General features: G+C 40.2%; 1 protein-coding gene across 1 annotated transcript in view; it reads right to left on the bottom strand.

Moving 5' to 3' along the window:
• Positions 1 to 2,022: 2,022 nt before the first annotated feature.
• Positions 2,023 to 13,231, bottom strand: part of Fgd4 (FYVE, RhoGEF and PH domain containing 4) — a 119,495-nt gene continuing 108,286 nt past the window's right edge. The window contains exons 16-17 of the mRNA XM_041677976.1: positions 9,766 to 9,906; positions 2,023 to 7,628 (exon numbers count right to left, since the gene is read on the bottom strand). Of these exons, the coding sequence (XP_041533910.1) occupies positions 7,371 to 7,628; positions 9,766 to 9,906 (399 nt within the window). The 3' untranslated portion in view covers positions 2,023 to 7,370. The remainder of the gene's footprint in view (positions 7,629 to 9,765; positions 9,907 to 13,231) is intronic.

Below are 13,231 nucleotides of genomic sequence, written 5' to 3'. Positions count from 1 at the left end.
TAGATCAGTCCCACCGTCTCAGTGGGTGGACGCACCCCTCGCGGTCCTGACTTCCTTGCTCATGTTCTCGCTCCTTCTGCCCCTCATTTGGATCTTGGGGGCTCAGTCCAGTGCTCCAATGTGGGTCTCTGTCTCTATCTCTATCTCCATCCATTGCCAGATGAAGGTTTTATGGTGATATGCAAGATATTCATCAGTGTGGCTATAGGATAAGACCAGTTCAGGCACCCTCTCCTCTGCTGCCCAAGGAACAAGCTGGGGACATCTCCTTGGACACCTGGGAACCCCTCCAGAGTCAAGTCTCTTGCCAACCCTAAAATGGCTCCCTTAATTAAGATATCTACTTCCCTGCTCCCACAACCACCCCTCCTCCATCCCAACCATCCCATTCTCCCAAGCTCTCCCCATCCTCCCCTTCTCCCTTCTCTCTCCCCATCTCCCCTTATTCCCATCCCACCCAACCCCCGTGCTCCTAACCCCTGTCCGGCAGTCTTGTCCACTTCCTATATCCAGGAGGATAACTATATGTTTTTCTTTAGGTTCACCTTCTTATTTAGCTTCTCTAGGATCACGAATTATAGGTTCAATGTCCTTTATTTATGGCTAGAATCCACTTATGAGTGAGTACATACCATATTTATCTTTTTGGGTCTGGGTTATCTCACTCAGGATAGTGTTTTCTATTTCTATCCATTTGCATGCAAAATTCAAGATGTCATTGTTTTTTTTTTACCACTGAGTAGAACTCTAAAGTGTATATGTTCCATACCTAAGAAGGTATCCATTCTTCTATTGAGGGGCATCTAGGTTGTTTCCAGGTTCTGGCTATTACAAATAATACTGCTATGAACATAGTTGAACAAATGCTTTTGTAGTATGATTGGGCATCTCTAGGGTATCTTCTCAAGAGTGGAATTGCTAGGTCCTGAGGTAGGTTGACTCCCAGTTTCCTGAGAAACTGCTACACTGATTTCCAAAGTGGTTGCACAAGTTTGCATCCCCACCAACAATGGATGAGTGTTCCCCTCACTCCACATCCTATCCAGCATAGCCTATTATTGGTGTTTTTGATTTTAGCTATTCTGACAGGTGTAAGATAGTATCTCAGAGTTGTTTTGATTTGCATTTCCTTGATCGCTAAGGAGTTTGAGCATGACCTTAAGTGTCTTTTGGCTATTTAAACTTCTTCTGTTGAGAATTCTCTGTTCAGTTCAGTACTCCATTTTTTAATTGGGTTAATTAGAGTTTTAATGTCTAGTTTCTTGAGTTCTTTATATATTTTGGAGATCAGATCTTTGTCTGATGTGGGGTTGGGGAAGATCTTCTCCTACTCAGTAGGATGCCTTTTTGTCTTAATGACAGTGTCCTTTGCTTTACAGAAGCCTCTCAGTTTCAGGAGGTCCCATTTATTCACTGTTGCTCTTATTGTCTCTGCTACTGGGGTTCTATGTAGGAAGTGATCTTCTGTGCCCATGTGTTGTAGACTACTTCCCACTTTCTCTTCTATCAGATTCAGTATGGTCAAATTAATATTGAGGTCTTTAATCCATTTGGACTTGAGTTTTGTGCATGGTGATAGATATGGATCTATTTTCATTCTTCTACAGGTTGACGTCCAGTTATGCCAGCACCATTTGTTGAAGATACTTTCTTTCTTCCATTGTATACTTTTAGCTCCTTTGTCGAAAATCAGGTGTTCATAGGTTTGTGGGAAAGTTCAAAGCACTAAATGCCTACATAAAGAAGCTGGAAAAATCCCACACTAGTGAATTAACAGAACATTTGAAAACTCTAAAACAAAAAGAAGTAAACTCACCAAAGAGAACTTATATGAAATGGGATCTCTGGAAAAGTTTTATTCATGATGTCACATTTGAAAGTTTCTTAGAATTTTCTTTAGGTTATTGATGCCTGGAGACTGGAAGTAGCAATAGCCTGTTGGAATAACCTTTTTATTTCTGATCAGAAAATCAAAACCATGCCCACTAAACACACATTCCCAGTAAAATTAACAGCCAAGGCTCCAGAACCAATTTAAGGATATCTTTATTTACAAGATACAAACGTTTCATATTTAACAAGAATTGAAGGACTTAATAGTACAATGTTTTCGATTATCTGCCTTTATGATTAAATATACAGATGTTACACTATATATACACTATGTCCAAGTATTTTACATTCATACCACTGGAAAATTGGGTGTTTATTTTTTCACATTAGAGTCAACTATAATATTCTGATATGCCCTATCAAACTCAGTCAACAAGTCAAAAGAAAAATCAAGATAATACTTACTTTTTAAATAACAGTTATCTCTTAAAAAATGAAATACCAGTTTGGTTTTATATATGAATGGATATATGATATATTTGAGTCCTCATATACCATAATATACAATGCAATCTGTCATCACAATGGGCTCTACGGTTTGTTTGTTCCCAAACTTGTCTTTACTTTGTATTTAGTATTCACCTATTAAAATATATTAACATATAACTTAATATTTTATTCAATTGACTAAAATGAATTTTAGGACAAAAGATAACCTTTATGTAATGCCCCCCAACAAATTAACTGTCTTATAGAAGCCATGTGTTATTTTATCTTGAAATATAGAAAAGACACAGCATTTGGCCATGCCCTTAGCTTAGAAACTTGAATTTAGAATCAATGCCAGAAGACAATCCTTTATAGAATAAAATTATCTCTTAAAAGCTTAAGGAAAAATAAAGTAATAATAAGATAGTGTCATCTATAATTTAGAGGCTAAGGTTATAGCCTGGGTCCAAGGATTTCATCAACAAACAAGTACATGGATATCTTCTACTTGATTTCCCTTGTACAGTTTAGTGTTTTTATATGCTGCTCTTCCCTGGAGACCAGTAGTCCATTTACCCACATCCATTCATTCCTTGTTGTTTCCCTTGCTAACATCATTCCTCTCTATTTTAACAATGTAACAAAAGCATCATTGTCTCATCCTTAACTTAGCAAGATTGAGGGGCCTGAGTAAAGATGGATTATAACATTAAATACATGTGAATAATTCTTGTTAACATACTTAAATTAAAATTTACACAAAATTTTGTTCCTTTGGTGAGAATTGAAGAGTAATAACTTTTACATTTATACATATACATATAAAGTCACAGACGGGGTTTTTAGATAGGATCTAGTGGTCTAATGCTCTCCTTTTTTAAATCTAGGGAAGCTATAGTTCGATAGTTATATTAAAAAGTAATTTGATTCTAATAAAACTAAAAATGGAGAAGCTACAGGATCCACTCCAGATATCAACATAATCCCAACAAGAGGAACTCTTTAGCCACAGTTCTTGTATTCATACACTCTTGAAGAACACAACACTAAGATATTCTGTTTGTCAAATTTTAGATTATAAATACCATGTGCTTATCTTAGATCTATGAACATGAACATCAGTGATGTAAGAAAGTAAAGCTACTTTCTACTCTGTATAGCAGCAGAGATAACTGCCACAATAAGACCTGTGCTTCCTAGCCATTTATTTGTTCTCATTCGTGCTCATTTGTGATGGGAACACACTGCAGGGAGCTCATGATTAGCAACACATTGCAGACAAAATGCTCTGAGTAACTTAAGGCTTTAGAGATAAACGAACGATATCTGAAAATAATTGAAGGAAGAAACCATTTCTATCTCAACAAGGAGGAGAAAGAAGAATGGAATCATGAACTCCAGAAGTATTTTGGGGAGAAGTTTCTAGAAGGCATCAGTGACTCTTCAATAACCCTGAAGTACCATGGAATTGACAGTTGTGACTGCAACAAAGACAGCTTAGAAAATTCTACAGGAAACATTTACAAGGTTAATTCTTATAACTAAAAATAGTTGATGTAGGTCACCTAAGGAAGATAGTATGGCAGCCTTTGTGTTGAATTCAATTCACAGAAAACACAACACAGCTGATAAAACAGATCAGAAGAATATAACTGCTTCACTATTTGTATCGTTTGCAAAAATTCAACGGAGTTGACAGAATCTGAAACCATGGAACAATGCCCTCCCTTCTTCCCTTTCCCTGTGCTCAACAACTCCAATGACCACATCACTCCTAGGAAGTTGATTTTCTTAGGGCCTTCAACTCACACCTGGCGAGTCTCATTGCTTGGTACTACTACAACAGTGGCTAGTGGCATTTGTCATTATTAGACTCCATTTAAAACACAAGATAAAAGTATACACCACACCTCACAGTTCCCAGATGGTAGACTGTCAACAAAAGCAACACTTGAGTCGAAAGGGTGGAATGCCTTGAATGAATAACAGTTTTTACCAAATAAATATTTTCTTCAGTTTGAAAGAAGGACACTTTTCTGAAGACGACTTTTGAAAGCACTGAATTAGTGGAAACAACCAACTAAGAACCATGCAGAACATTTAGTTGGATAGGAGAGCAAAGGATATTTCCAGGCTCAATTTATCACGAAACCTCAGCTATCTCAGAAAGAGGGTTAATTATTCTAATAACCCCTCAAATTACAACTTTTTTAATCAATTTTTTAAATATATGTACACATGCATGTTATCCATGTTATCCACGCATGTGTTCACATAAACTTGGGCAGTTGTGCATATGTGTAGAGAACTGAGTTTTACGTCATGTCATGGCACCGCTCTACCTCACTGAGGCAAGGTTTTGTGCTGTCCTTATACTCTCTGCTTTTGCTCTTCTGGCTAGAGAACTTACACCAGGGTTGCCTGCCCCTGCCGTGCTGGGCCATGCTCACCTAGTCTGAACCTGCACCAGAGTTTCCTGCCCTTGTCCCTGCTGTGCTGGGCCATGCTCACCTCGCCTTGGTGTGCGTTCTGGAGAGCTGACTGAATTCTGTTTCTCATCTTTGCAGAGAAGCCTCCTTAGCCCCAGAGTTGCGGTTTTAAGATGTAACTAATATTACTCTATCACTTTTCTTCTCCTACTGAAATTATTAGGGATTTTCTTGAGAGCGAGATGGGACAGCTGCTCACTGTGCTTGGCTAAGAGTACGTACAGGCAGAGCAGTTAAGGTGGTGACTGAAATGGCCACAGCCCTTCTTCTGGAACTAACACTCCTTATTTAATGAAAAATAAGAGCATGCTAACATCTTCTTTATGAGTATTCTTTCAATAATCTAAGTTATGCAACACCGAGCATCTATCCACATTACTTCTATACAAGAATTTTCTGGTAGTTAAACATGTAGTCTTCTTGCTGATCAAATATATTTTTTAAGTAATCTGACATAAATCTTCTAAGTGGGATATCCCATTCATTCTTCTATTCATATTTACAAAAGTAATCTTTATTTTGATAGTCATTCTACAATCTCACTGCTTCTCTTTTCTTGAGCTATGAAAAGTAAAGTCAGGGGTCGAGTTATTGCTTCATTCTGCCAACAGGTGCCCTGCACACCTGCCTCTTTTTCTCCCACCCAAATGCAGCACCAATGTTGACAACCAGAAAAGAGAAACGATGTACACTTTCTTTTTATTCGGGCCTCATTTAGTAGCGAATAAGAAGTTGGCTTTTTGTTTCTCCCATTGGTGGCTCTGAGTTGATGGTTTAATGTTAATAATCAGGTCTGGTATTTCATGGATGAAGGGAACCTAACTGGTTCCCTTGCTCCTTTGGAGTAGGAAAAAACAAGAAACCTTTCTTATGCATCATGAGCTGTTTAAATGTGTGGTGGCCTCAAGTGTAGCCCTTAAAGACTGTGTGTAGTGGAGACATTCTTGTGGATTCCTAGGAAATGGTACAGTAAAAGAGTTAAAGTTTAGAGTATGAAAAAGTGAGAGAAAACCTCTACTATGAGAAAAGTATTAAAGGTTAAAAATAGGCAATTCAGTCACAAACTAATGGAGAGTAGACTTTATAACAGACAGCCATAGTTCATCTGAGATTCCATGCAGGATAAAAAGAGAGAAGAACTCCACTTTCTCCAATGCTTCGCACCTCCTGGAAACCTGCGTGGACTCTGCAATACGGATTTCCGCTCTGTTTTCTAGCGCATGAGTCGGCAGGATTTTTCTCTACTCCCTATGTAATGATGCCTTCTCCCACGTGAGCTGGCACATGCATGGGCTGTGTTCTGTAACTGACAGAAGGAAGGCTCCCACAGCAGTCGTACGTGTTCATTCTATGTAGTCCTCATTTCCACTCACGATATTCTTATAGAGAGGAAAACATTAAACATGTTTTCCACATATCCCAGGTCTGTATACGGTTACATGTCTTACATAGTTCAAGCTTTAGTAAAAGGTTTTGTACGTGATGACATTAAATTACTAAGACAAGTATGTTATGGTAAAAAGTAAAATAATCCATACAATTTTTTATCTCAGTAACCAAAGTGCACTTAAGTTGAGAATAGTCAGAGTAGGTAAAATAATAATGTTTAGTTAACATTAACTAACCCCCCCATCTTTTATCTAAATAAGTATTAATAGCACCTTCTAAGAGAGGCACTGTTTTAAATAGGTACAGAACTAAAAAATAGTACTCTAAAAATACTGTTGGAATTCAGACTCTAGCCTACACCACATAAATTACTGATACTTTACTATAAAAATATCACTACATTTGGATTCCAATCAGTTAAACATAAATCACCAAAATTTTCTTCTTAAGTTTAGAACAGCGCTGAGTTCAGAGACAATATAGGTTTTACACTTAAAAAATGAGCTGGAGTGAAAACGGAACTAAAGCTGAAGAGAAAAGCTCACGTTCATACTTATTTTCAATACTCTATACAAGTAAATCGATTTCTATTTTAGATAGTTTATTATTAGGAGTAATTCTGCAAAAACAAGTATTATCTTAAGTCAAAAGTGGGAACATTAGCAACCTATCTTTTTTGTGTTGTATAAGAACAGACACAATTTCTGTAGCATGAGACTTACAAACTAGACACGTTCATACGATACTCTAAACTGTCCCTGTACTTTTTACCAAAGATCTCTTTTGGTTACACGGAGGTATATCCTTCCCACTGTTACAAGTCCTACACGTGAACAAGACATTGAAGGCCTTAAACGAAAGGCCCATTATAACCAGGTAGTGACGCAGTCAATTGACATCCGTTCCCCACCCCCTCAAGGTCAACATACATAATTAAGGAATAGCTTATCAAAAATGTTCCACTTGCCACATTATTTCAGAACTTCAACAGAAGAATGGCCCTGCACATTGATTTTATTAAGAGTATACAAACATATTTAAAAAGTCCCCAAAAGATGTGTTTATGAAACCACAGTTTTCAATGTAAAGTGCTAAGAGACGAGGATGGAGAGTTGGGGCGTCTTGAGCTATTTGTCTTACTTGAGACTCCACACTGGCAGCTGCTGGAGTTCAGCATTCTGACTTTCTCTTGGGTCCTGGGAGGTTGTTCGAGGTGTCTAGATGCTCACTTGGGTCGTCTGGTGTCTCCCCGGTGACAGCTAGAAGGATGACTTTCAGCCATTTCTGCTTCAGTTCCTCACTGTCGGCAGCAAAGCTGTGCACAGACTTGGACTGGGTCAGTTTGAAACTGTGTGGCAGATCTGCACTCTTTGGCATGTCGTCCACGATGTAGCCCAGGAGTGGTATGGTGGCCTGCGCTCTGACGTCCTGAGCAAAGGACATTGTACATATGAGTGTGCATTATATTGTTACAGAGTTACATGTGGTCCTTGCCACACAAAACTCTCTTTTGATACTGACCCCCAGGTCCTCACTCTATGGACTCTCTGGACTCTCTTTGGACAAAGAGTGATTTTAGTGACTATGGGGTCTGTGCTAATGCTGACGGAATAGAATGAATGTGGTTATAGCGTCTATGGGGTCCGTGCTAATGCTGACAGAATAGAATGAATGTGGTTATGGCATCTATGGGGTCCGTGCTAATGCTGACAGAATAGAATGAATGTGGTTATAGCGTCTATGGGGTCTGTGCTAATGCTGACGGAATAGAATGAATGTGATATTAGTGTCTATGGGGTCCATGTTGATGCTGATGGAATAGAATGAATGTGGTTATAGCATCTATGGGGTCCGTGTTGATGCTGACGGAATAGAATGAATGTGGTTATATTGTCTTTGGGGTCCGTGTTGATGCTGACGGAATAGAATGAATGTGGTTATAGCATCTATGGGGTCTGTGCTAATGCTGATCAGAATAGAATGAACGTGATTTTAGTGTCTATGGGGTCCATGCTGATGCTGATCAGAATAGAATGAACGTGATTTTAGTGTCTATGGGGTCCATGCTGATGCTGATCAGAATAGAATGAACGTGATTTTAGTGTCTATGGGGTCCGTGCTGATGCTGATCAGAATAGAATGAACGTGATTTTAGTGTCTATGGGGTCCGTGCTGATGCTGACAGAATGGAATGGATGGAGCAGAGTTGACACCCAGATGAGCCAGGAAGCGCTGGCGTGGCGCCTGCTCCTCTGCTCATCAGAGCCCGTGCACTTCTCCACTGAGTGAAGAGAGGAGACCGAGGTGAATAACAAACAGCTTCTTAATGTTTAAGCCAGCAAGCATTACTAAGAATTAATAATGCTATTGCCTTTAATGATTGGTTCAAGTTATTTATGAACAGGAAAAACAGAAAAGTAGAATAAGATGTATACCTTGGCATTTTTAAAGATTTTCTAAAAAAAAAATTACTAGTTCTTGATGTACGATGAAGCTCAAATCTGACAAATTTAATTCTTTATGTTTTCAAAGTGAATGGATGTATAGTTGGTTTATGTGTTGTTCACTTTCAAAGCTCGTGCTGGAAACTAAACTGGCATTAGAGTTGACCCCAGGGTCCAGCTTAGCTGTATATGGGTCATAAAAATTTGTTACTGAGTTTAGTATTAATTTAATCTTAATACAAGATTTATGTAAACTCTCTCTTCCTTTCAAGCTACTTTGTCCTTAGGTCTCGATCACTATCAACAACAAAACCAACCACATGACACATCCCCCGTTTCCCATTATTACACCAGTGTGCAAACGTCCCATGTTTCCCACCGTTACACCGCTGTGCAAACGTCCCACATTTCCCACCGTGACACCGCTGTGCAAACGTCCCACGTTTCCCACCGTTACACCGCTGTGCAAACGTCCCACATTTCCCACCGTGACACCGCTGTGTAAACGTCCCACATTTCCCACCGTTACACCGCTGTGCAAACGTCCCACATTTCCCACCGTGACACTGCTGTGCAAACGTCCCACGTTTCCCACCGTTACACCGCTGTGCAAACGTCCCACATTTCCCACCGTGACACCGCTGTGTAAACGTTCCACATTTCCCACCGTTACACCGCTGTGCAAACGTCCCACGTTTCCCACCGTTACACCGCTGTGCAAACGTCCCACGTTTCCCACCGTTACACCGCTGTGCAAACGTCCCATGTCTCCCATTGTAACACTGGTGTGTAAGTGTCCTGCGTTTCCCATCATTACACAGGCGTGCTCCCTCTTTACTTCACTTTCCTTCTCCTCACTTTTGTGTTCCTACTCAACTGACTTTTCCTCACTCACTAAATAAGGAAAAGAGACGAAAAGGGACCAACCATTTACCCAGTGAATAATATGCAGGTATAAAAAGAACCATCTGTTTAAATCAACCAAATTGGTTTTAGTTTTCATTATTTTTAAAAAATAGGACACAGTGATACTGCCTGAGCTCTTTTGTCTTCCTGAGGATCAGTGTCCCCGTGCCCCCTCTGTCCTGTCCATGTCAACAACACATACGTGGTTTAGTTACCTGAGGAGCGCCATACATGTACAGCACTAGGGGGTCTTGCTTGGGGATCACACACCATATTTTCTGCCAAGGTTTCGACTTCTCCATGTACTGGAGAAAACTGCACACTTCGCTATTTCCTGATACTTCTGCTGATTCAATCTAGAAAATACAATGGAGAGAAAGAATAAACACAGGATGAACCTGCCTTAAGGGAAATAGTTATAACGCACAGTATATTCATGTGACACGTCTTCCTGAGTCACCCTCCAAAAAGATAGATTTACATTTACTAGTTTTTCTCTATCATGAGATGAAAACCTATTGAAGTTATCTTTAACTCTCTGTATTACTAGACTTTGTCCCTAAATAGTCAGCATTTATCGACCATTTACCATAGAACTTCTTTTTGCTTGAGACGTGTATTGTTCTCACCAACACTGAGAAACTAAGTGTTTTCATTGTTTCTAAAGCTCAGAATTTTTAATCACATTCCCCAGGAATACAAATTTGGAATTTGGTGTGCCAGAATTTGGGCTCAGTCAGCCTGAATCAAGACACGGAACTTATGGCCCTAATGTTCCAATAAGGCAAGAGGAAAAAAAGCAAAAGGTGACCTTCAACCCTCTGTCCTCACAGGCTGTAACTAGAAGCTGTGACCTTCAGCCCTCTGTCCTCACAGGCTGTAACTAGAAGCTGTGACCTTCAGCCCTTGGTCCTCACAGGCTGTAACTAGAAGCTGTGACCTTCAGCCCTCTGTCCTTGCAGGCTGTAATTAGAAGCATTTCACTAGAGAAACTTGTGAGGCAAAGGCTTTCTGCTTTGCTTACTAATGTGTTAGGTACTAGATAAATGGGAAACGAATATTTAACTAAGTGCTTAATAGAAGTAAGCTGCTTTCTTTCTATTACTCTGCAACAGCCTCAGGGCAGTGTTACTCAGCTTTATCCACAGGACACACACACACACACACACACACACACACACAAGTCTCTGTGGAGCCTTATTGTGCCAACTAATATGTGCTCAGAATATTAGTCAGCAAACTTTTATATAGAAAGTTGGAGCCTAAATCAAGGCTATAACAAAGGTAGTTACATAAAGAAAGCAAAAGAACAACCACCACAAAAAACCACAACCAACCAACCAACCAACAACACTAACCCCCCCAAACAAAACAACAAAAAAGAAAACAAACAAATCCCCACTAAGTTTTATTTATAAAATTAAAAATACTTTTTCATATGTAGCCTCTTACATCATATGGGTCTAGCACTAAAAATGTGAGTCATTGGGGAAATGTAACATTTTCTTCTCAAATTCCTCAAACTCTAACACACAAACCAGGCACGGTGCTGTGTGCTTGTGTCCCAGTACTTGGGAGGGGATGGGAAAAGGATCAGAGGTTCGAGGTCACTCTTGGCTTTGGGAGACACTCTCTCAAAACAACAGCAGCAGCAGCAGCAACAACAACAATAACAAAACAGCAAAGGAAAAGCCATTCGTTTCCTGATGGTACTTGTAGTTAATCCTGACTGTCAGCCCAAACAGACCTAGTATTACTCTGGGCAGGGCACCTTGGACATTTCCAGGAATCACTGAACTGAGAAGACCCTTCTTAGATGGGCAGCACCTCAGACACCCCGAGGCCAGAGGAAAGGAGTGCTGCTGAAGGCACGTCTCCCATGGTTGTTGCTGTTGTCATGTTTTGACTCTGGAATCTAGCTTCTTGGCTTCTAACCTGAGAAGAAGAAGATCAGCAACTTTCCAAGAATCGTTCAGGCCTCCAGTGCCAGAGTGGGATGGTTGAGGCAGTGAACTGAGCAGCTATGAGGTTCTCTCGGCCTCTTCCATATACAGATGGCTCTTGTTGGACTACCCAACCTGTATTGTGTTCTACACATTTATTTTACCAGCTCTGCTTCTCTAGAGCAGTGGTTCTCAACCTGTGGGCTGTGACCCCTCTGGGGGCTGAACAACCGTTTCACAGGGGTTGCCTAAGACCATCGGAAAATGCAGATATTTACATTACGATTCATAATGGTAGCAAAATTACAGTTATGAAGTAGTAACAAAAATAACTTCATGGTTGGGGTCACAACAACATGAGCAACTGTAGTAAAGGGTCGCAGCAATAGGAAGGCTGAGAACCACTGCAATAAAGAACCCTGCCTGAGAGGGCAGTGATGTTTGGGATATGATCAAGGTGTGGCCCTAGGTAGTTTAAGAAACATCAACCAAATGACAATCTGCAAGTCAGCTCCAGTTCAGCACTGTTTTGTACGTCCCATAAGCTAATAATTTAACAAACAAACCAACTTGATGATAGGAAACATTGAGTAAGGTACCATCCTCCCTCAAAAAGGTTAGTTCTGAATAACAGGTCCCGATTACAAAAAATTCATATACTAAAACAATGTATTTTGGAATGTCCCCCCCCCCCAAAAAAAAACCCAAAACACCTGAACAATGGTGCAGTGGTTTGAAAGGACAGAAAGAAGCTTACAGGGTTGGGGAGATGGCTCAGCAGGTGATGCTTGCCCTGCAAATAAGAGGACAGGAATTCTTGCCCCAGAAACCCATATAAATGCAGGTAGGTATGGTGACCTGCCTGTACGCCCAGCCTCGGAAGATGGAGACAGAGGACTCCCAGGAGCAGGCTGTTCAGCAAGACTAGCCACATCATACTTGTGAGCTCCGGGTTTGTTTGAGAGGCCCTGCCTCAATGACTACAGTGGAGGAGCAATTGAGGACAGTTCCTCATGGCAACCTTAGGCCTACATATGTGCGAACACTCATGTGCACATACACCTCAAAACGTGTGTTCACACACATCAAGAACTTGCAGAGACACAAACACTACAGAAACATACAAAATGTGGAAAAGAATGTACAAATACATTGAGTTAAACACTTTAAGTTTTGCTGATAAAAATTTGCTTTCTCCCTTAAGAGACCTCTGTAAACCACTGCTTTGGCCTCTTGGCCTGTAAATGTGTTTCCTCTGATCTGCTCATGAAAGGCTTGGCCTCTGTTCTAGAGTGTACAGTACACAGGCTGGGGCAGGAGAAGGGTTTAGACATGCTCTATGTGTGCGTGGACATGCTGAGTTTCTACCTCCAAACACTATATTTTTTGTTTGATTACACGAATTAACCCAATTGATTTTTCCCCAAGCATAAGGTTTTCTAAAAAGTTAAATTTTTATTTTATAAAAGCAGCCTAAACCTTTTCTTTAAGAAACACAGCATCAGGCTCACTCTACTCTGTCACACTAGTCAGTTACTTCTACTAAAGCCTTGAGCTTCTGGTCCTGGGACCCAAAGAAGAACATCTTCTCATTCTTCCTGCCCATGAATGCCTCAGGTTTATGTAATACCAGTAATGTCTATATCCTAAGAGAATTTAGACTTACAATTTTAGCTTGTGGGCTCACAATTTAACCTCAAATGGACATTGAAGTTTAAGCTCCTTTCTCAGTTGGCAA

Source organism: Microtus oregoni, unplaced genomic scaffold, assembly GCF_018167655.1.
Source record: "Microtus oregoni isolate MIOR12 unplaced genomic scaffold, Mior012 000029F_ref0000214, whole genome shotgun sequence".
In the NCBI taxonomy this organism is placed as follows: Eukaryota; Metazoa; Chordata; class Mammalia; order Rodentia; family Cricetidae; genus Microtus; species Microtus oregoni.
The sequence above is the reverse complement of the archived record's forward strand: the minus strand, read 5'-3'. Positions and strand labels throughout refer to the sequence as shown.